This window comes from Grampus griseus (genome assembly GCF_964374135.1).
Source record: "Grampus griseus genome assembly, chromosome: 6".
NCBI classification, from domain to species: domain Eukaryota; kingdom Metazoa; phylum Chordata; class Mammalia; order Artiodactyla; family Delphinidae; genus Grampus; species Grampus griseus.
Genome location: NC_139000.1, coordinates 48863409 through 48888310, shown reverse-complemented (window position 1 = coordinate 48888310; position 24902 = coordinate 48863409). Strand labels below are relative to the sequence as shown.

The window sequence follows — 24902 nt, the reverse complement described above, 5'->3', positions numbered from 1 at the left end:
AACTTAAACTTAAGCTTTACAGGTGCAATAAATTCTGTCAACTAACCCAGATGAAATTAGAATGGGAAAATCCATTTTGTTTCATCTGTCAGTTGGTCAGAAGATCTCTCTCATGTACCCTCTGTGCAAAAAAGAAGCTAAAAGAAGGTCCCTTCCTACAAACAGATGCCTCATACAATGGGAGCTCAATAGATATCACTGAAGAATGGATGGGTCAGTTGATCATGTTCATTAACTAGGAATTACCCAAAGTCCAGGCTCCCCAGGGGAAGATACATGCCTAGCAGAGCTGTAGAACCTTCTTCATAAACATTAATGGCCCAAACTTCTCTTAGCTATAACCATCTGGACAGAACCATAGCTTTGTCTATAACTTCCTGTTAAATTTTGTACACCATTCCCATCATAATGTTGCTTGGTTACTCTTAGTATATTGGAATACCCACCAAAGCATGATTAAATCTTTACAATGATTAATCAAAGATCTTTGAAAATATTTACAAAGTTCTTTTTCATTGCTAGGCAAGAAGAAATTATGATTATAATGACATGGCAGCCTCCTTGACTTACTGATTTCTAAAAGGGTCAAACCAATTTATGATACCTGTAGCAGAATATAAGCACACAAGTTTTATCACAATCTTATAAGCACTGATGGTATTGTTTTCCTGCTGACTAAATAGGTTGTTGTAGGCATCCCCTTCTTAATCCCATCATATTTTGGTCACCTGACTAAACTGAGCTATTTGGCTCATCCTCCTGAGCAACAGAGGAAACAAATTGATGTTTCTGTTGCCAAGTTCCAACTCCTAGCCTAGGCTTATGTTTTTTAAGCCTATTTCCTAGCCAGTTCCAAACATTTCCTGAATGAGACTATCTTTCTATAAATGTCATCTCACATTTGCAGCATTTTTGCATTTCCTCTTTGATCTCCTAGTCCTTCCCTGCACCTCTTAGGGATCCCAAAGGCTTACATTCTTTCCCCATTACTATTTATTTAACTCTCTCAAGTAGTTATGGCAACACACACACACACAGAGCAAACATGCACCAGACCCACATAATCAGGGATGCACCAGAAAATAAGAGAATTTTTGTTGTACTCCACACCCTCTGTTGCTAACGTTTTAAAAAAAGGAGAACATAATAAACATTTTATTCATTTATTTGACTTTATTCATTCGTTTATTTATTCCTTAATTCAACCATAATTTATTAGGTATATGCTCAGTGCAGGGCATATAAAGATGAATGAGGCTCAGATCCTACTTCTGAGAATGAGATCACAGATGATAGAACATTAAGATACAGATACGTAAAATAACTACCAACAGCACAATCTCACTGTCTCATAGAAGGGCTATATAGAAAAGTAGAGGAGTAGTTCTACCAATTGGACATATAAAAAACAGTGATTAATAGAGGCCCAGCTGAGCTGGTGTTCGGAGGGTTAACGTTCAGGCCATGCTGGATTCTAACTCCTGCTCATGCCTCCCCCGACTCCTCCCTTCTCCCCAACGCTTAGCCCTCCCTCTCTGCCTCCAACCCTCCCCCCATCCGCTACTCACAAAACATGGGTGTTAGTAATCTTCCGGCTCGTCAGAGTGAGTCTCTGCTCTTACCTGACTTCCATGGAATGGGAGCAAGCCCCCCAGCAAATAAGGGTGCCCCAGAGAATTTGCCCTTTCTTCTTTGGCTGACTTCCAGCCCTCCCAGCGACCACAGAGACCCTCCCCAGCCACTTCAGGAAAACTGGATCTAGACCCAGTGGGGGCAGAGAAGTTCTTATAGCCTATTCAGGGATTTGGCCCCAGTGCAGGTGAGGAGACGGTAGGTACAGTTCAATGCCAGGAAACTCTGGACACGTATCTGAAGGTGGCCAGTAGTTTTTGGCGGGTCCCTTCTAAACAGAACCAGCTCAGAGAGTGAGAGAACCATCTAACATCCATAGAGGCAGCATTGAGTAAGGCAGGAAACTAAAGTTCACTGACTTATGGAACACATACAGGTGGAAACAAACATACAAACAGTATCTCAGAGAAGGGACAAGATGAGAAGCCAGAGTTTCCCTTAAGCACCCCTGAACTCAAACTCCACTTCTACTTCTTTTTCTAAAGGGTTTTTCCTGATTTTCTGATACCTTCCTCTATACTTCTAAATATTCTATTTCCACCTCATTGCTTGCTTCACTAACCTTAGCAGTATCTGCTGACTCCCTGCTATGAAAGATAAGAAATTTAGCTTATTTACGCTATTTCCTTTTGTTTTCTCTCTCCTCCTCCCAATTTTTAGTTATATTTTTAACTTTTCTCTTGGTTCCCTTTGTAACTTTAATACACCTAGCCATCTATTTTTGGTTCCATAAACTTTAGATAGTGTCCCTTGACATCCCACTATGTGCAGTGAGTGCATTTTCACCCCTCTATTTCCCCTCACCTTGCTTGCCCGCTTCACCCCTCAATTCTCTCAGCTGTACAATTGCTTTTACACGGTCATGGCTGAAAACATTTATATTCCTCCAGTGAAGCCTTCAGTGCCTTGCCAATGGCAGGATTTCCCAGTATGGGCCCCCTTGGCGTTTAGAAGAGGACAGTTCTGCCTTTGTGAGGGGCCTCACACGGTTGGGGTTTTGACATCTGCAGTGACAGCAACAACCCAAATTATTTCCACACATTTCCAAACGGCCCCAGAGGTGCGTGCAATTCTCAGATGAGAACTGTTGCTCTCTAAGCTGATTCTGAAAATTGAAATTAAGAGCCGACCCCACCTGCAGTCCATGCCTGCCACCTCCGATCTGCGCTCTGCCCAGAGGCAGAGTGATGATGAGGAAGCCTCCCGTGCAGTGACCCCCTGGCTTCCCGTTGCTCTGAGGGAAAAGGCTCTCATGCTCTGACACGATCCCCTCCCCAGCTTGGCCGCTTCTCCCTGCATTCTAATCCCATTGCACTCAGTTCCTGGAACATGCTGCCCTCTCCCACTTTGAGCCCTTGCACACATCTCCTCTGCCTAGACTCTTGTTAATTCAGTCACTGCTGAATGTCCCTTCCACAGACACCCCTCCTCTGGCTCACTGCCCAGAATAGGTTAGGGTGCCCTGGGCCTCCTAGGCCTCTCCTGCGTCGTCTTGGAGACAGGATAGCACAGCGATTCGGGATAATGAGACAGGAGTCTCTCTGGCTTCAAATCTCCACTCTACTACTGAAATGGCTTTGCAATCTTAGTTTCTTTCCTTAATTGAGGTATAATTGACATATACCACTATATTAGTTTGAGATGTACAACATAATGATTTGGTATATGTATATACTGTGAAATGATCACCGCAATGTTTACTTTACATCTGTCACCTCACACAGTTACAAATTTTGTCTCTTGTGATGAGCACTTTTAAGATCTACTCCCTGAGCAACTTTCAAATACACAGTACAGTGTTGTTAACTATACTCACCATGCTGCATGTTTATAAGTTTACAGTTGAAGAGTGAAGTTTCAAAAAGTTAAAATAGTCCTATTCTTGCTGTCGCATTGCCACTGTCCCTCAAATTCCAGACAAAATCCTTAACAGTTATACCTCAAAACTACATCCCGAATATGCCCACTTGTGTCTCCCCAGCCACCTAAACTGCTTCGTATCTTTCTATCTGGTTTTTCTGCTCCCACCTTGCTCTCTCTACGCTCTCATGCAGCCACCAGAATCATCATATTGAAACAGAAATAGGATCAGGCCACTCTCCCGCATGAAACTGTCCTATTGTCTTTAGAATAAACCTCCATTCCCTCCTGTGGCTTATGAGGCCATGCACGATCTGGTCCCCGCCTCCTTCACCGACTTCGTCTCCCTTCACTCTGCCCATGATCACATAGTCACACAGTCCCCATAGTCACACCGGCCTTCTCTCTGTCCCCTGAGTCCCAAGGCCTTTCCTTCACCAGGGCCATTGCACTTGCCATCCCCTCTGCCTGCGATGCCCTGCCCCCATCTATCCTACGTCAAGCCCGGTTCCCATTCTACTGTCCCAGTCAAATGTCTCCTCTTAGAAAGGAACTTCCCTGACCACCCAGTCTGTAACTGCTTTTCCCATCCCCAAGTTATTCCCCATGATATTTCCTATTTTATTTTGTGCATAGCATTTACCTCAATATGAAATTTTCTGATTTGTTTGTCTACTTGTTCACTGTCCATTTCTCTTTTCCCATAAAAATATAACAATGAAAAGGAATAAGTAAAAGAATGAAAGAGTGGACTTTCTAAGGATGGTAAGTGGCAGAGCTGGGGTTTGAACCGCGGTCTATAGACTGTTTGAAGCCTGCCCTTTGCCGCAGGTATCTTTGGGTGCTCAAGGTTTCCATCCAGTCTTGGGGAAAGCCTGTTCTTGTGCAGCTGGAAAAAGTGAGGCTCCCAATATGTCTTGGGGCATAGGCACCGTCTGTTATTTTATTTCATTCTCACAGCATTCCCGTAAGGGAGGTAAAGTATCTCCTTTTAGTGCTCTTGGCATTCTAGAATACAGTTAGACTAACCCAAGGTCATGTTCTAGCAATGAATGCCTAAACTCAGAGCTCACTGAATGTGCGTCACTGTTGTGGGGAAGACCCTTCCCTGTCTCTGCTTTGCGTCCTCGCCACGCCATTCCTAAAGCCGGTCAGGTGTGAGTGGTCAAGGCCCAACTCAACGAGAGTAAATGGCTGCCTTTTCACACCTGTTCCCTGGCTGGGAGCCTTGTATTTGAATCTTGACTACACCTGGCCTAACCCTAATCCCCGTGTGAGTTTCACCGGTGGAGATGTTTGGTAGATATGTTTGAGTATCTGTGCTGCACAAAATAATAACAATAATCTCTTCCCTTCACATTGCTTCTTAGTATAGCCTGCTTTCATGAACATTATTTTCACCTCTCAGTGAGTTGTCATGTGAGATCAGAGCTGAGTGGAGTGACGGGCAGCCTGGACAGAACTGTAAAGTCAAAACTGTCGGCCTCTTTCCCTTTGTTTCTCCTCCTGCCTCAATCCTAATCCCTGCACACTAGCTCACCTGTGCCTTCCCGGGTACCTCCCACTCTGGATGTTTCTTTACCTTTATTTCCATATTAGTTCTTACCCAGACCATTTTAAGGACAATGGGCTGATTCGATTAACAAGTCCCTGCTCTCTCCCCTATACAGTCTAATGTTTGATGGAAACTATAATATATATTTCTACTTAAGGAATGATAGCAATGGTAAGAATTTCCCAGAGACCATTCTAACAAAATAGCCGTATGGATGGCTGTGTAATGTCACAGCTGCCAACAGCAACAGGAACTTTTATTGAACACTTTCCACGTGCCAGACACCGTGCTAAGCACTCAACATGCATTACTTCATTTGATGCTGCAGCACGCTAGGAAGGAAAGCTGTGTAGCCCTATTTAACAGACAAAGAAAGCTTGTGCAGAACATTAAGGACGTTCAACAGCACACAGCTATTAAGAGGCAGAGCAGAGAGGTAAATCCAAGTCTTATTCAATCCAGAATCCATGCTTTTTATACCATACCTTAATGCCCCCACCCCAGCCCTCTCCTGGCTAATGTGGAAAGTGTAGGATCAGATAAGAAGGGGAAGCCAGCCCTAACTCAAGACTTCAAAAAATCTCTAGGGCTTCATTATTAACTCTCTGTTGTTCTATTTTAGAAATCACTTTGGCTCCTAGGAGGGGGTCAAAATTCAAGGTGGTTCAGCACAGACAAAGGAGATCTGTGGGGTAGAGGGAAGTACAGCATAATGCTCAAGAGACTTGGCTGTGGGCTCTCTGGCGCTTACGCCTTTATAATTGGGGCTAGTTATGTGAATATTGCTGAGCCTTGCTTTTCTTCATATGCAAAATGAGTGTATTAGTAGTACGTGCCTCATAGGATTACGGTGCATCATGTAAAACCCTTAGCATAGTACCTGGCACATAGCTGACATTAATGTAGCTGGAGAGAGAATGACAAAGAGACTAAAGAATTTTTTTCCTAGGTCCTGATCCTTATAAGGTTTCATAGGTGACATCTCTTCAGTACCTGGGTAATTCTGTCCCTGAACTTTTGCTGTGAAGTATTCTTTAAATTAAAATCAGGTCGGAGTTAAATCTTTATTTTAATAGTACTAGACTACTGCACTTACACAATCATGAACTGCTGACAATATATTTGTTAACGTTTTAGAAACATTTTGTAAGGGCATGAATCATGAAATGGTTTTCTTGATCTGTTTTTCCTCAGCATGTTACTAAATAGAGAGCAGGTAATCAAGAGTTACCTTGAGACTTTCACACACTAGAGATGGTAATGCGGAGAGGGAACAATTCACTCCAAAGTGCTTTTCTTGAAAGCTAAATGTCAGGAGAGACTAAAGAGTCGCTGTCAGAAAGTCTGTAATGATGAAGTGCAAACATTAGCCTTTTTTTTTTTTTTTTGGGTGGCTTGATGTTCTTTTAATGTATGAAAAAAATGTTTGAGCCTAGTGTAAACATGCTTTTGGTCCCTGAATTTTTTTTTAACATCTTTATTGGAGCATAATTGCTTTACAATGGTGTGTTAGTTTCTGCTTTATAACAAAGTGAATCAGTTATACATATACATATGTTCCCATATCTCTTATGTTCAAATCCTTGGGCTGACATTACGCTTGGTCACTATAGCACCTATATCAGGTCCCGCAATATCTTTTGACTTGAAGCAAGTTTTCCCTGTAACAAAAGACCATTAAGTGGTCTGTTAATTAGAGGCACTGGGAGGAACTCAATATCATGTTCATCAAATATTTCTTTTGGAAAAAATGTTAAATGTCCCATAAATGAGAGCATGACCAGGCATTCTCTTTCATCTGGGTCTGGCTTAATGATCAGCTCAGCAGTCATTAAAGTCTGCATGGTAAACCCTTCTAAGTCTGCATCTTTATTCTGTTGTAAGATTAAAGAACAAACTTCAAAAGTCATTTATGGAGATGGAGAAAACCCCCATCTGGCCAGTCTGAAAAAAATATAAATACATTTTTTTTGACCAGGCAAGAACCTTATGTCAGCACTTCTCAGAGTATGTCCCGTGGAGTACAAATCCCTTCAGTTATTCCATTGAAAAGGGGTTCTGTGGTCAAATGAGTTGGGGAAGTTTTGTATGCTAGATCTCTACTTCCACATACACACATGAAGATTCACCCTGCACAGTAACATGTTAGAAACTCTGGTAAGTTCTACATTAAGGAATCCTGTTCAACCTTGTGTAAGGTGGCAGTTTCCTCAGAGTACTTGACATAGAACCCTTGTGTTGTGCATCATACTACTATCATAGCATTATGTATTGTATGGAAATTGTCCATTTACCTGCCTACCTACATTAGCTTACATCAGACTGTAAGCTTCTGGAGAACAGAGATCCATATCTTATTTATTTTTATTTCTTATGTGAACACAATTTCTGGAACAGAGTGGGTACTCAATAAATAGTTGGAAAGAGAACCGAACTCTCAATGAATATGTGTTGATGGCAAGGAAGAACAATGTAAATACATCAAAGGAAGAAGAAAGGTGAACTGTTTCTGCCTTTGAATCATATAAACCATAATCTCTTATAACATAGCACCTGTGCAATTGGTCCTGCAAGGAATTTGAATGTGAACACTTAAAAGCAGGAACATCCTGCTGGAGTGGATACAAGGATGCACATAAACACATATATGCCAAGTCTGGTTTGGGGCTTTTTATGATGATATTTATTAAAACCAAAAGCTGTAACTCTTTTCTTTGGAACAACTTACATTGCACCATTTCCCTATTCCCAAAGACTGATATGAGGTTTTCCCAGCTCTCTTGATTTTCGTGATCCCTTTCCTGTCCCCCAACACAGCTTCTCCAGCCTCCATTCTGTGCTGTGGTCCATGGAGCACCCACTTCCACATCATAGTCTCCCCACCCACAGGTCCTTCTGGCTTCTCCTACCTTGGTCCTCTTAACCCCTGGGAACCCTCAGCAGGTATTTTCATCTTCTTTTCCCTAAGCTTCTCAGCACAGCTGGAGAAAATGAGATTAATCGCCACTGTCCCCTCCAGGCTGCTGGGATCCATGCTGCTGGGAAAGCCTTTTATTCAGATCATCTCTCACTGACTTCCACGCTCGTTCCCCACCCCAGATATTCAGATCCATTTTCACTCGCAAGTTTCCAACTCGATCCTACCTGCCTCATTCTTAGGATGTGACCTCATGGGTTCAACTGCCAAAAGAATGAAGACATTGAACACAAGCCCCTTCAATTCTGTTCCTCTCTGAATCCTCACTTGCCTCTCTTTGAATCTGACAGTTGGTTTCTCAGTCAAAACCAACCGGTCATCTATACGTTTGATTTCGTCGTCCTGCCTCCTCTGGGACCTTATTTCATAAATTGTTCCCTCTCTCATAAATTTTCAATTTCCATTAGTCCTTTGCATGCTGCCAACATATGTTGGTCATACAAATGAACAGCAAACCTTCCTTTCACCTTTTTACCCATTTAAGTTGCCACCCTATTCCATTCCTTTAGTCTTCAAACTCCCTGGAACACGTGTCTTCAATTACTGTCTAGGAACCAGTGCAGTTTCTCCTTCAAATCCTTGCCTTCCTCCCCCACTGCTCCCTCAAGGGTTTATCAACAGCAAATATTTCCCATTGATCTTGCTGCAGGAATCATCATACCTGAGAAAATCCTACCCTTCTCTCAAAGTCCATCTCAAGAGCCCCTTCCTCTCTGAATCTTGTATAAGTCATTAATTTGTGTTTTGTTGGGATGAGATTGTATGATAAAAGATCCTAGGTCAGGGCTAGGAAGACTTGGCTTGAAGTCTTGACTCTGGCATGAAATGACACAAATCAGAATGTCATGTCACCTCTCCATGAAATAAAAACATGTTTTAAGATGTCCACTCAGTCTCTTCTAATTCTTATTATATTTTTAGACATCTTAATGTCAGGAACTGTCTTTTAATATTGTGCAGCACAGTCCTTGTGGATAGCTTTCTCTATTACTTTATTTCCTCTCGCAATTATCTTCTCATTTTAGCAAAAAGTGAATGAAATTTGTCTGTGATTTGGATTTCTGCTTTTCACTTTGCCCTTTAATAATGAAAATGAAACTAGTTGTAAAATATCTAGGGTTCTAAAATTTTTAAAGACAACACTTAGCAGTTTGCTTGGATAGAAGAACAGGTCTAGTAAGTTTCTGGAGAGATTTTATAAATAGGTGGCTATTTAATAACAAGACACTCTGCTATAAAGGGACTAAGGAATCAGAAAACCAATGTGTAGATAAGATACATGAGAAAAGGTGAATTTCCTATCACATTTCATGATGTCTGAGAACATTGGGAAATGGCTGCTCCAGGATATTAATGTTCCAGCATAAGTAAAGCAGGGCAGCTGAGTGCAAAGCAGAAACTGCAAGATCATTAATTTCTGACACAATAATCAACACATTATAGAACAGATTAGGGTGTTTCCATACACAGAGCCAGGAAAATTATACTGTCAAGTGGAATATGTCTTAATGTGAAATTGGATAGAGGAGCTAAGTATGGAAAAGGAGCCTACTGTTGAGTTTTTCCAAGCAAAACTCAGTGTCAGCTGTCAGTCCAGGAATTCTAAATTACTTTAAATATGCATAAGGCAGAGTTGAGATACTCTGATTTTCCTTCTCTTTCATTTCCTTTCAGATATTTGTTGTTGGGTTTCTGTGTTTCATGTCAATTTATAGGGAAATGACTGGAAAGACTGATTAGCACAACTGGTAGTTGCTAACACACAGCTTACATGAGTGTGGTGTTTATGTCAGTGCATTCTTTCATGACTTTCCCAAGGAATTAATTTCATAGAATATGGCTGGATTACCACGTTTGTTCTCTCAGCACCATGGAGATATCTGGGACATTCTTTCCCCATAGTCTTATTAATAAGCTTAATTAAGCAAAAATGTATTCCAAAGATTGTTTATAAACCTAAAAACACTACCTCCCTCCACACTTCCAGATTCCTAATCTTGTATTTCACAGTCTCACGATGGCTGCCTTTATAGGGAATCTTTTCCCGGGTTTTTTGGATGAGGCAACACTGACTAATTTGCACTTTGAGATTCTCTGGTGATCCTCTGGTTTCCTGAGCTCATAGACCAGGTAAGTATTTGCTGGACACTCTAGGTATAAGCTCAATTCACTTACTTGGAAATCGGCAATTCACATATTAGTAAAGACTCGCTACTTTCTCCCACAGAAGAATACCTTATTTTCTTTTGCATAGATATCCCCACCTTTTTCTCCCTCCCTTGTGTGGCTTTCTCTGGGCATTCTGTGCTCTGTCTTTGCAGTAGCTACATCTAGTAGAAGTCTCTCTCCAGGTGGTCAACAAGCTACCTCCCTATGCATCTCCCACCACACCCTGAAGGGTCATGAGCTCCTATTTTCTCTTCAACATTGGCTTACATGTGAACGTAGGCAATGCTCAAAGACGCATTACTATTTGTGGCCTGCCTATTTCATCTCAGTCTCTGAACCAAGACATTTAGTTCTCCCTTAGTGTCTTTCTCCAAATAAAGATTGCCTAATAAACATATCTGAAAGGCAAATGTCAAGCCAGAAAAAACAGTTTGCAACGTATATGACAAACTCCTAATACATTTAAGCTTTAAATTTAATATATCAATAAGCAAAACATGAACTAAGAAGTAGGAAGGTGGGCAATGAATATATATAGGCTAATCAGAAAAAAAGAAATATGACTAGAAAATAAATGCACAAACATGTCCAACTTCATTTATAATCAAAGAAATTTAAAAAGTAATAAAATAGCACATTTGTCTATCAAATGGATCAAGATATTTTTAAAACATAATACTCTGGAGTATGATATTTGTATTAATAGCTGCATTCATACTGCCTATATTGTTCAGTTTATCAATTAAAAAATCTTTCACTTTAGGCCAAAAATATATAGATGTATATATAATATAGGAGTTATTTATATACTTAAATTTCATTTATTAAATATTTATATATATATATAATTACATATTTAAGTATATTATATATAAATCATTGCCCTGGAGAGGTGAGTATTCAAGGAAATAGGATTCTCATAAGCTCTAGCGTGAAGGTAAATTGATATAATATTACTAGATGACAATTCAATTACCTGTATCAAAAAGAAAGATCCCAAACATGCATATCCTTTGACATAATAATTCTAATTCTAGGATTTTATCATCAGGAAATAATCATGGTTATGCACAAAGGTTTATCTACCAATATTCATCACAGCAGTATTTGTAATATTGCAAAATTGGAAACTGCCCAATTATCCATCAGTAGGGGTTGATTAAATAAGTTGTAACACAGCTAAAAAGGGCTTAGCATTATACAAGCTTTTAGCCACAGCTCTGCCTCAAGTCAGGATCTCCACTTTGCCCTGGGAGTTAATGAAAATAAGACCCACACTGTCTCTATGTCTCATACATGAGCAGAGTGAAGTCATTATTCCTGTTTGGCTATTAGCTAAGGTCACTGTCTTCTCCTGACCCAGAGAAATTCATCCAGAGCAGGGGTGAGCCCTTGAGAGTCAAGACAAAGATGTAGATTCCGCCTTTTTTGCAATTGATTGTGTTCTCCAAGTCTCCTGGTAGGACTGACGTTTTATATCTCCATCCACGTGTCACAATAGGACCGTATTATGATGTTCATCCTTGGGCATGACAATTAAATTGATGATTACATTACATTGCTCAGGGAAGTGTTTGACCAGGGGTCCTCCCTAAGGGAGGTGGGCCGGAGATGAACCACATTGTATGTCCAGGAAGGCATTCACACCTATTTCCTTTAGTGACGATGAAAGGCTTATAGGAAAATTTTATATAATAATGTTCTCGTTATTAGGGTGTGAGATTAGATCCTAAAACTCTAAAAATGATACCATCTCACCTTTAGTTCTAATGTTCATTTTTTCAGAGGCTTTTCATGTTTATTTTCCATTTAGACCCTCAATACTAATTGTACAGGATTGTGCAGGATCTATGTCCCACAAAAAAGAGAGCATGAATTTTGGAGTCAGACAGACCTCACTCCCAAAACAAAGGAAAGGAAGTGAAAATGGGTGCAAATGAAGATAAGATTGAAGGTGTGGATGTGGGGAGTTGAGGGGATTCTTTCCTATGGGCTAAATTTTCCGTGTGGAGCAGACATAAGGTCATCGGCTAAGAGAGAGAAGGACATCAGTGAAGTTAGGGAACACCTGCTGTGGAGAGGCGGGGTTACTGCCTGCGAGGAGAGGTTTCAACACTCACCAGCCCTGAAATTCAGTCACGATCTATGTAAGATTCAGGTTCTGGTGCCAGGTGATGGAGAGCTCTTTATAAACATACATAAGGCAAAATGACAGGAAGCTAGTTGTAATATAAATACAGGTCAAAGACATACTTGTCCTCTGCTATTAATTGGGGAGTTTCAAGCCTTTCAGAATCATATTCTAAAATACCTAAAGCAAAAAGGAGAAAATGAGCAGATTGGTATAATGAAATATGTTCTATCAGATATTCGGAGTGTCATGTTTCATGGCCGGGTCTACAGCTAGCTGTTATATGACCTTGAGCTCATATCATAGGGTCTCTGGGCCTTTTCCTCATTCTAAAAAAATATCTGATTCTGAGGTCTCTTCTGGAAACTCCTTTTCCTTTTCAGTGACCAAATGATTTGAAAATAATGCAGATTTCTGAAATCAGTGAGTTGAGAGATCTGGGTATTTACCACACAAATAACAATGAAAAACTTTGCTGCTGATCTGCAAATCTACCACAGGGTGCCCTCTACCCTAAAATGGAAGGCTCTTACAAGCAGACGGACTCATGCTGGGTAAAGCTGGAAGCTGTTCACTCTTTGTTGCTTGTGAAAGCCAAGAGCTGAATTAAATCAGATGGGTCTTTAAGAAAAAAAGAAACAAAACAGATGGATCTTTTAAGAAAAAAGTGTTGGTCAGCTAAAGACTTATTTAAAAACACATGGTCATTCTCCCTTTTGTGGGATCTGAAGACCAAATATAGTATCTGCAGGAGGCATGCTGTTACGGTTTAGCAACTATTTCCCCAAACATGGCTGGAATTCTAAAAATACTAAAGTCTTATACTCATTTTTCTAGATAAAGCTCCACTCAGCCTGTCTTTAGGGATTTGTGAAAATTCCACCCTTTTAGCCAAGTGTCTAATGTCAGAATTTTTGTTTTGCTTTATGTTTTTTTTTTAATTCTCTTAACAACTTATTGTCAAACAGTTAAATGAATGCAGTTGCATTACATAGTATAGTATATCCTGCAATTGTGTCAAAAGCATCTTAATGAAGGGCTCTGGAATTCCACTGACTGGATTATAGTAATTTTGTGAGTAATTATTCCACCAGCTCTGCAGTTGCCATATCCAAATTTATCTGTGCAGATGATTCCAGAAGATTTCAAACCTCGTCAGAATAGAAGTTAAATTTAACCCAGAATGAAACTCTCTGGTAAATTGTTGAGGTCCACTGCTTATAACAAGAACGTAACTAGGTTTGTTTTCGAACATGGGTAATTTATGGTGTTGTTGGCATAGGATTGAAATGTTTCTATGTGAAGATAGGAGGCCATTTCTGGAAACTATCATTCACATACTAATTATAGGCCCAACTGGGGCTCTTCAATTGGTAAAGTAGGTGGTGGATTAACCCAACAACCTGGCCAGCGATGTCTCTCTGGAAGGCCATGAAACTACTTTAAAAGTCAGTGAAAAACCAGTCAGTTCAGCCAGTGTTGAGCTCTTTAATACCAACGATGCTTTTTTAACTACACAACAAAGGTTTGTGGTTCCCTGCAAAAGCTTTCATTACTTCCCTCCCTCAGCAAAGCCCTATTCATTGTGTTGGGTACCACTTAAACTATGACACTTCATAAAGTTATAATTAGTAACCCTAATGCTTTTTCTTTCCTGCATGCTTTAATCAAGAACTTTTCTGGACTTTTACAGGTTTAGGGGCAGTCTAGCCCCTCTGAGTAACCCAGCCTTGTGGCTGCGTTTCTGTACAGACTCTCTCTCCACCCCACTGTCCCCACCCCCTGGGAGGGAAAAACTTTAGGAGAGAATTAAAATCTGTATACTATGAGGAAAGTTTTCTCAGTTACCCTTAGGATTTGCTCCCTGTCATTATGTTATTTTGAGGGAGTAGATCATTCTTTTTTGAAAGGGAGGCGAGTGAAAACAAAGAAGATACTCCATTGCCCTTTGACAATTTGCAGCTTTCTGAAGCAGGAAATTGGAAGAGTGAAGCCCTGATCATCTCCAGGATGATTATTCAGCTGGAGTGTCAGTCCATCTCCCTTGCTTTTTTGCTCCTTTGCCTTTTCTTTCCAGAGCTTGAGGGTATTTCATTGCTCCTTAGAACTACCACCTGGTGATGTGCAGAGGCGAAGAAAACTAATTCAATCTAGCCTGCTTTTAACGTGTAAACAACTGTCCTGCTCTGCCTGGGAAGAATTAACAGGTGGAAATTGACAGAGAATCCAAAAAGGAGGTAACAGATCTGAAAGTTCCTCACATAGGGACTACACGTAATAGAAATTTAGCAAGTGGGGTTTGATAATCCACATAGCAGTTTTCTACCACCTTTGACTGGTGGTTCTCAGCCAGAAAAGATTTTGCCCTGGCCCCCCTCCCCAAAGGGACATTTGGCAGTGTCTGGAGACATGTTTGATTGTTATAACTTGGGGGTGATATTGATATCTAGTGAGTAGAGACCAGGAATGCTTAACATCCTGCAATGCACAGGGCAGTCCCCTACAACAAACAATTATCTGGCCCCAAATGGCAATAGGGCTGAGATCAGAACACCCTGCTGTAGATAAATGAGCATATGCAATGTCTAATTTTAATATGATAAGAAGTAAGTTAAATCATGTTTTTGATCCTTACTTGACTATATTTAAAATTATTTGTTTGCAAATATGTATTTATCACTCTCTCCATTCACTGCCTATTTGTATTTCCAAAGTTAGTCTAGCTAAGTTTTCTCAACAATTAATATTCTCTATCAAAAAAAATTTTAAGTATCACTAGTCCCTAAGGACTGGAACCTTTAGTGCACTGAAACAAATTCATTTACACAAATCTAATTTGCCCTAACTTTTAAGAGATTTGCATAAAATCAAGAACACTGTCTAAGGGACAGCAATTTACTTTGTCCCTCTTCTCCCCTCTTAAATAGATATTAGTATCTATTCAAGTTGCCTAAGATTTTTTTCCCAGTCTTTAGAGATATTCTGTTTACTTTGAAATACTGCCAAAAATGAAATAAACACTGTTTTTTAAAAAAAAAAGATCTATAAATAAACAAGAGGTTAATCCCCTTAAGAATTTAGACTATGGACAATTTCCTTCTTGTCACATTCTTAATGGGACCCAGGGAGAGAGTTCTTAAGAACAGACCAAAATGTTTGGCTTTCTCTTCGCCTGTGTCAGCCAGGCCCAATCCTCAGCTTACCCAGTCACCAACTACCCTAAAATAACCTCTCCACCTCAAGAGGCCCTCAAAATGCAAGATGGCGGCACAAGAATAGGAGACGACATTATCAGCATTATTTATAGCAGGGTGGAAATCCAATGTGTTAGACCAAACAAGCTGATCTTGTCACGTTTCTTTTGTGTGTTGGAATGCTGATAGACAACTGCCAAACAGATCTGAGGTTTGAGGCCATAGTTTCAATCTAGTACATAGCTGACTGACTTTGTGGCTCTTTTATCAGAACAACATGTGGTCTGGCCGGTATTCAAAGTGTAGAAAGAGTTCTAAGATAGGAATAACCTAGTGGCCTGCTGTTGTCCAGAACATCTTTAGCATTTCACTTAACCCACTGTGGCAGTTCACAGATTTGTTTGGAATGTCCAAAAGGAGCCAGGAAGCTCTATCCAGTGGAACTTTCTGCAATGAGGAAATGTTACATATCTTCCATAACCAGCTCACTTGATCACTGGCTCTATGTGGCTGTTACGCACTTGAAATGTGATTAGTGCACCTAAGGAAATGAATTTTAAATTTTATTTAGTTTTCATTTAAATAGCCACATGTCCTCGTGGCTACTATAATAAACAGTGCCAATCTGAAAAACAGTAACTCATTATTCCACATCTTCATTATAGATATTTTGATTCCTTCTTCTTTTCTCTCAATTATAAATATAGCAAAATTAAAGAATGTTTAGAAAATGAAATTCTATTCAATACCCGTAATTTCATGAACCTAACAAAACTGTTATACATTTGGTAAATTTTCAAGGTTTTTTTCTATGTATTTTTAGATGAGTTCGATATAATTTACCTTATTTTATTTTGCTTTATTTTATCTATTATAACCAGCTTTTTTTCACTTAACATTATGAGAGGAATATATTTCTCTACTACTAAATAATATTCACAAGCTGTCAGAGTGAATGATTGCCTATTTCTTAGATTGTAGCACCATGATTTGTGTATTTCCTCTGTTTTTGAAATCTTGGGTTCTTTCATTTGTTTGCTTCCTTGCTTGCTTGGTTTTATGGTCATTATAAAATAATGCTGTAGTAAACATGTGAAAGCATGTTTACATTTCTCCTCTTTAAGATATGTTTACCTGCCAAATGTTTGAGTCTTATTTAGGTAATACTTTACATGGTGAATCATTTCACTACCACAGAATCATTTTGAAAAAGTACTTTTTCACCATTCATGTCAAAAACAGACTTTAAAGAAGCGAAAGGAAAAGAAAGCCAGATCTTTTCTAGGGGCAGCACTATTAATTCAGTAAATTACGAGACAGATTACTACTCCTTCCCATAGAACAGGAAGAATTGCTGATAAAATGTAACTGTACTCAGGGCTGATGCCATAGACCTCTGCTTTGCAAACGGGGAACAAGTTCCCACGCATAAATCCTACAAGTAAAATATTTTACATAGTCAGATCATCTCTAGAATTTATAAAGATAAGAAAATTAATGGAAGTTAAATTAAAAAACCCAAAACGCCCCTTTTATTTTGTTCCTTGTAAATACATATAGTTATATATTATCACATCTCCAAACTATCCTTTTTATAATTTAAAGTAATATGAATACAGTCCAAGTAAACTTTCACACATCTTACGATTAGGAGTTATTCTGAAGATATTGGCCTAAGACATTTTATATTTTGCATAGTGATAAACTGTCATGAGATTTTTCAATTTCTTTTTAAATAAATTCTATATTCTGGTGGCTCTGATCATCAAAGAGCAGTTAGATCCTATTGATAACACAGATAAATTGAAGACATAGCATACTGTATATTAGAACCTAAAAAGAATCAAATGTTCTCATTATTCATAATTTGGGTTGTACTTTCTGTAATATCTTTGTCTTTTTTGAATTAAGATTTGTATTTGAGGGATTGACCATGGACTGAATGACCTTGTGCTCATTAAGCATTAGGTTATACCTGTGAAGCAGCTTTGTAAACTGCAAAGTACAGTGAAAATCTAGTATAAATGTTTTGAAAAGTGCTCTTTGCTCATCCTATACATGAAAAGGAGACTTTTAAATTGGCTTAATGGAAAGAAATCCAAGACTTTTCTCTCTGTCTTTGGCACATGAATTTAATAATTTATAGTAGAGATTTATTTTTCCTTCACATACAACAGTAAAAATGTTTGGCCTGATAAAATAACTGCATTTAGGGCTTTTATTAGTGATAACACTCAAGGACATAGATCTTTACTTTGGAAATGGAACTTGGGTCTCCAGATAGCAAATCACTGGGACTTTGTTCACTCTATGAATGAAGCACATTGCCAGAAAGTCAATTCCAAAGAATCAATAGTGTGTTTACACTGGAAATGTTTGTAAAAAAGCTTGGACTGCCATCCACCCTGTACGCGCTTTGTGGATTATCTGGGGAAAATATTTAAAAGTTGACTGGTTTTCCTCTGCCACCTAGTTAACTTCTTGCTTTCCTCTCCCAGTGTTTTAAAGAATGTAAACTAAGTTCAGCATTAGTGTACACAACATATCATTGTGAGCTTGATTCTACTGAAAAAAATAAGAGAAGTAGTCCCAGGGTCATATATAAATGGTTAACCATTACTCATGCCACTGTGATCTGTGGTTCACAGACAATGAAGAGGTGCCTGTAGTTTGCTTCTGCACATCTGTTGTGTCAAGTACATCCCAGGTCGTAAGTGTTTCCAATTTTTGGTTGACAGAACTCACAGTTTTACTTTTCTGAATTGCAGGTGGTTTTCATGAGCCTGTGCAAAAGTTTTTGGGACTGTGGACTTGTAGCCCTGGATGACATCACAATAGAATTGGGAAGCTGCTCGTCTCCAGGTAAGACGGCGGTCATTTCAGCTTTCTTTTGTCTCCCTGGCCATTTCATGGCATGTCCTGTTTCTCTAAGAACATACCACGTACATTTAATCTGTGCTAGTCTGTCCTTTGCCTTTCTTGTCAGAAGTGCCTCTCTCATTTAGAAATGATGCCTTGAATGCAATGTGTGACTTTGTACATATGACTTGACCCCTGTATCTTCATCTATAAGAGAGGTGGTAATACCTACCTGAAAAGTGGGGATAATACACTTAAATTCCCTAGTGTAGGACCTGGCACAAAACAGTGCTTTAAAAACAAATACCTTCTATTATAATTCCTTTTGTTATTATTATTGTTGTTGCCTCATACGCATGCCGGTTTTCAAGAAATATTGGTGAAATTATTATACATAGACTAGGTAAACATATCATATCTAAATGATAATAAATAAATATTTTCCAAGTGAATTAAATGACAGTGGAGCAATGGAGCAAGCATTGATGATAGTGACAAATATTGTGGCTGTGTGTTGGACCTTATGTCTAATGAGAAAATTGTGCATACCTCAACCCAAATCATTGGTTTCTATCTACTAATTACCACTGCATCCTAAGTCTCAGGGTATCCATTTCTTTAACAAACAGGCAAATTGTGGCATCAGTTTGGCACCAGAGAATAATCTCCGTGTTTATTTAATTAAAAGATAATTTGTTTGTAGTCGATTTGTGTGGCATTGCAAGAACAACATAAAACAAGATAAAAATCTCTACACTCAAGACGTAGAAAAGGGAATGAGCCTTCATTAGCTTGTAGTGTATATAAAATAAAATGAAGTAAAATAATTATCATGCAAGAGATGGAAAAGATAAGCTATTTATTAGAGAATCTAGAGGTAGGGAGGTACAACCAAAGAAGTCCCCAGGAAGTTGGGAGGTGACACCACTCTAATAATAATCATTATTACAGTTATTGAAGATAGCACCCAAAGACATAAACATTTGTTTTTGGAAATGGAAAATAAACCTCCAGGCAGCAAAACACCAAGTTCTAATTTATATTTAGCTAATATTTATTGAGAACTTCATGTTCTAAATATTTTACATACATCATCTTATTTAATCCTCACAACCCCCTGAGGTGGATACCACTAATATTCCCACATTACAAATAAGAATGCTGAGGCACAGAAAAATTCAGTAACCTGCTCCTCACATATTAAGCTATGTCTCCAAAATCACATTTAATTCTTTCACATTCTCCCCCTCCTCCAAAGCAGCTATAGAGTTGCTCTGAGGATTCCCTTCACTCATTCTGGATTTCTGAAGAATGCTCCTGCATGCCGTTTTATTATTTTTATGTTTCCATAGAGGCAACATACCTCCAATTTTCAGAGCTTTATAAGCTCATTCACACAAATAAATTCACAAGTCAGAGAAAGTTTCTTTCTCAAAGTATTCCCATACTTTTGGATCTAGATTTCTGATTGTTCTCTGCCTCTCTGGCAGAACCTAGGGTGGAGTCCAGCCTCTAGCTGGAAGCACCAGCGTGGCTTAGGTGGGCTTCTGGTGAGGGGGGCTGCCTCTTCATGTGGGGCATGTGGCCAGGCGACACCCATACGTGCAGCACGTGCTTCCAGTGAGCCTTGGAATACATATTCATTGAAAGAGCCTCAGCAATTGCATCACCTGCTGTTTCCTTGCAGAGAAGCTTCCAACTCTACCTGGAGAGTGTACTTTCGAACAAGATGAATGTGCATTTACTCAGGAGAGAAGGAACCGGAGCAGCTGGCACAGGAGGAGGGGAGAAACTCCTACCTCCTACACAGGACCAAAGGGAGATCACACTACTGGGGTAGGTGAGTTATGCCACATGGTGCTGTTTCCTAAGGAAACCAGAAATAGCATTCTAGGGGTCATTTACTGCATTTTGAAATGGGAAAAATGATGTGTCTAGAATGAACTGCGTGTGGGATGCTACACATGTGGGGTAGGTAATTCAGTATGTGCATTTAAAATCATTCTTTCTGTTTATTACATTGCTTATATATCTTGCTGGAAAAAGGATTTAAAGAGCTTACAAAAATATGCACACAAAGACAATTTAATTAGAGGTAGGTTTAAAAATAAAAGAGAGATGGACAAAAATGAAAAAAAAGTATATGATGATGTAAACTTAAGCCCAGGACTCAGACCTAGTATAGAAATATGCTGGCAGACAGGGGAGGAGATATATCAGTTTGAGTCCTCACTTTCTAGAAACTGAAAAAGATGGAAAACTCATCTGTAAAACATGACTTACAGTGTTCTTAGGATAGAAACAGATGAAGCAGTCCATCAATGGGTGGAGGCAATAAGGAGGTGCATTTTCTGTAGAAAATGTATAAACTACAATAAACTAGGCTAAAAGTTGATCTACTTCTTATTATCACCATGTGTCAGCAATTGTAAACAATGTCAGTGATAAAAATACTCCCTAAAGAATAGACCTTGGGGCTTCCCTGGTGGCGCAGTGGTTGAGAGTCCGCCTGCCGATGCAGGGGACACGGGTTCGTGCCCCAGTCTGGGAACATCCCACATGCCGCGGAGCGGCTGGGCCCATGAGCCATGGCCGCTGAGCCTGCGCGTCCGGAGCCTGTGTTCCACAACGGGAGAGGCCACAACAGTGAGAGGCCCGCGTACCGCAAAAAAAAAAAAAAAAAACAAAGAATAGACCTTTCTCACTGATCCTCTCAATTTTACTTGGTATACCAATTGGATAACAGCACATCATTTGGCCCAGAAAAAAAGAACTATCCCTGATACTAAGATTATAGAGATATTTCCTGAAGGGTCCTTACAGAGAGTTGCATAGTGCTGTTTCTTATGGTCTACCTCAAGATAAGTCTAGCGAATAACACCACAGAGCAACCTATAGCATAACCTATTTGTTGAATTGGCTTAATTTGGTAGGGTGCAATCAGGAACAGCTTTGTTTTTTCTTTCCAACACTCTCTTCAAACATACCCTAGAGAATTCTCCCTTCCCCACCCCTTGGCAGATCCCATAGCTTCTCAGTCTGGTTGAGGTATAGGAGCCGCCACACATTCAGGTATGTTAAAAAGTCCAATTCAAATTAAAACTTCAGTTTCTCATTCAAGCAAATCATCTTTCTCCCTCAGCATGGGCCTGATTCATAGTTTGGAGATGATAAAAGGGAAGACTCTCTGTGCTTTAACTGTGTTTAACTTTCAAACAGCTGAGAAACCATGTTGAAGTATGTCTCAGAGCCATCACCCAGGGGAAGAAAGGGAGAAGCATTTGTCCACAGGTTCCCTTCCTGCACTGGCCAGGGATAACTGTCCATTCAGCATTGGCTACTCTCTCTTCCCTTATTTCTAGGTTACATTTGCATGGGTGCTGAGTGATTCTGCCGAGGGCCAAGCCCAAAATGACTGCACAAAACTTAGCATCAAATATAGGAAGTAACAGGCAGTTGGCATGGGCCCAAGACAAGGCATCTATCAGGTGCATCTGAGTGAAACTGTTTAAAGCCTGTGTAGAATTAGTTGTAGTAATAGTGACTAGAATAAGAGACCAGTGAGACAGAAAATCTGTAGTAGTGAACAGAAGCATCTCATATGGCCACATCTAGGAAAGTGGTGGGAGATGACAGTGGACAGTCAGATGAGAACCAGATCACCAAGAGCCTCGTCTACATGCTAAGGGATTTGCATATTCACTCTTTGTAGAAAAAGCATTCATTGAAAGGCTTTAAATGGACCATTTTAGTGGTCCCAAAGCAAAATGATGAAGCTTTACTTGATAGTTTTCCCAATAGACATCATACTAGGCACCACTTTCTTAGCCATCCTGCTTAGGGGCTTTACATCTAACACTATCCTCAACATCTGTCTAAGTCATCACAAAGGTCTGGGAAAATGAGAAGCAGTTCAATCTCAGAAAAGGCTTGAAACCCTTCTCTAGTGGCTCTCTCATAAAGATGAGGGTAGACAGAGGCAAATTGGGTATGAGAGCCAGGACTCAAACACAGTTCTCTTGATTCCGCCTTCATCTCAGGTGATACGTAAGGTGAGGTCTTGGGCATTTATATTCAGATCAGCTTGAAAAGAAACAGGCCAATACCATGAATGAATGACTTTTGTTGAATGTTGTACAATATGAAAGAGTATCAGCTTCATAAATCAGAGACCAGTTGTCAAAAACATTATAAGAAAAAGGATTATCACATCTAACTCCTTTATTAGGATTAGAATTGGTTCTATATCAGGTAGCTTTTAGTGTATAGCAAACACCCCAAAGCTTAGTGGCTTAAGATAATAACCACTTATTTCACTCACTATTCTGCAAGGTGGCAATTTGATCTGGGCTGAGCTGGGCAGTTCAGTTCTTGGTTGGTCTCATTCATGCACCTGAAGCCATCTGCCAGGTTAGTGAGGAGCTGGCTAGTTTAGGGGGGCCTCAACTGGGATAACTTGTTCTGCTAGCTCAGATTCAAAGAGTGAGGAAATGGACTCTATATCTTGATGGGAGGAACTACTGGATATAGGGAAGGAATAATTATGGCTATTTTTGCAAACAGTCTACCATAGATTATATCAGCCTTCAAAATGGTCCCTCCTGAACGGGTTATTATTGTGGAATCTTGTAAAATCACTTGCATTGATGGTAGAAGTGCTAAATTTAGCAAGTAAAAGTACGTGACACCCAGTTAAATGTGAATTTCAGATAAACAATGAATAATATTTAGTAGAAGTATATCCAGATTTTGGACATAGTTTTGAGTGCAAGTCATGGAAACAAAGAACATTAAAACCAGAAAGGACCTTAGAAAACACATGGCCCGGAGGTTGCAAATTCAGATGCAGTCGTGTGTTAGGAAACCATGTCTTTAGCAGGAGGGCTGTTACGTACCAGAGTGCGGTGGGGACTGTGGTTTGCTGAGGTATGTGCATCATCTAAAGGTACAAAATCAAGTTTTAAAATTATTGTGATACCTAGATAAGTATCTGCAACCAAGTTTAGCTCAGATGCTCCCAGGTTTTACCTCCTAACTGAGGTTATTTGATTCAACAAACTGACATAGTTAAAGGGGGGTCTAGGACTGGAACCAGACGATCATGACACCCAGTTCTGCACTCTTTTCCTACACTGAGATGCTTTTCCTTTAGCCTTACTTTGACAACTACTCAGTATTAGTTTAGAACTTGGGTTGTAATCCAGGACCCCTAAATACCCAGCCAGGGATCTCCTAGATACTGCTAGAAAAGTACATTGCTCTTCATTTTTTTAAAGTAAAATACTTACTGAAGTATAACATGTACATAGAAAAGTGCTGCAAATTTCCCTCTAAATGCAGTTTTAGCTGTAACCCACATGTTTTAATAAGTTGTGTTTTCCCTCTCATTAAGTTCAAAGTATTTTCTCATTTCCATTTTGCTTTTTTCTTTTATGCATAGGTTATTTATAAGTGTATTGCTTAATTTCTAAATATTTGGGAATTTTCTAGTTACTGTTTTTAACTTGTTTCTAGATAATCCGACTATGCTCAGAGAACATACCCTTAATGATTTCAATCCTTTGCAATTTGTTGAAATGCCCAAAAAAGAGTCAATTTAGGTAAATGTTCTATGTGTGTTAGAAAATAATGTATATTTTGTTGTTGTTGTATGAAGTGGTCTGTATATGTTGACTGAATCAAGCTTGTAATCCTGTTCCTATTTTCTATATTTTTACTGATTTTTATCTGTTCAATTGAGAGGTGTATTAATTTCCTATTATGATTGTGAATTTATTTCTCCTTTCAGTTCTATCAATTCTTGCTTGTATATATTTTGAACCTATGTTATTAGGCATATAGAAACTGTATTTTTTAAGCCCCAAAAGATATGACTGGTTTGGTTGCTTCTATATTTATTCACATATTTCTCCATTCCATTAGTATTCATTCCTTCCTGAATTTCCATGTTTCTCTCTTGAATTTTTTTTTTTTTTTTTAGGAAATATTTTTCTTCTGCCGGAAGTATTTTCTTCTGCACCTAGTGTTTTGTTTGGTTTTGGTTTTGGTTTGGGGTTGTGTGTGTGTGTGTGTGTGTGTGTAAGTCCACTGCTAATGAATTCTCTCAGTTTTTGTTTGTCTGAGAATGTCTTTATTTTTCCTTTACATTTGAAGGATGTTTTTGCTGAGAATAGAATTCTAAGTTGACAATCATTTTTTTAATCAGATCTTTAAAGATGTCATTCAGTTGTCTTCTGGCTTCCATCATTTCTATTGAGTCAGTTTTCAGTCATATAGTTCCTTTGAAAGGGTACTTTTATTCTCTGGATACTTTTAATATTTTCTTCTCATGTTTTGTTTCCAGCATTTTAAACTGATTTGCATGTGTGTAGTCTTCTTGGTAGTTATTCTGTTTGGGGTTCATTAAACTTCCTTAATCTTTATGTTGAGTTTTCAAAAATGCTTGACCTTTATCTTGTCAAATATTGCTTCTGCCCCACTTTATCTCCTCTCTTCCTGAGATTCCAATTACATGTACATTAAAAG

At 39.2% G+C, this 24902-nt stretch overlaps 1 protein-coding gene across 3 annotated transcripts in view; it reads left to right on the top strand.

The window, feature by feature from the left end:
• Positions 1 to 24902, top strand: part of MAMDC2 (MAM domain containing 2) — a 163563-nt gene that overhangs the window by 112106 nt on the left and 26555 nt on the right. For 2 of the 3 annotated variants that reach the window (XM_082656560.1, XM_082656559.1), the window contains exons 10-11: positions 18287 to 18380; positions 20065 to 20217. In XM_082656560.1, coding sequence (XP_082512686.1) covers positions 18287 to 18380; positions 20065 to 20217 — 247 coding nt within the window. The remainder of the gene's footprint in view (positions 1 to 18286; positions 18381 to 20064; positions 20218 to 24902) is intronic. The other variant, XM_082656561.1, reaches the window with a different exon arrangement.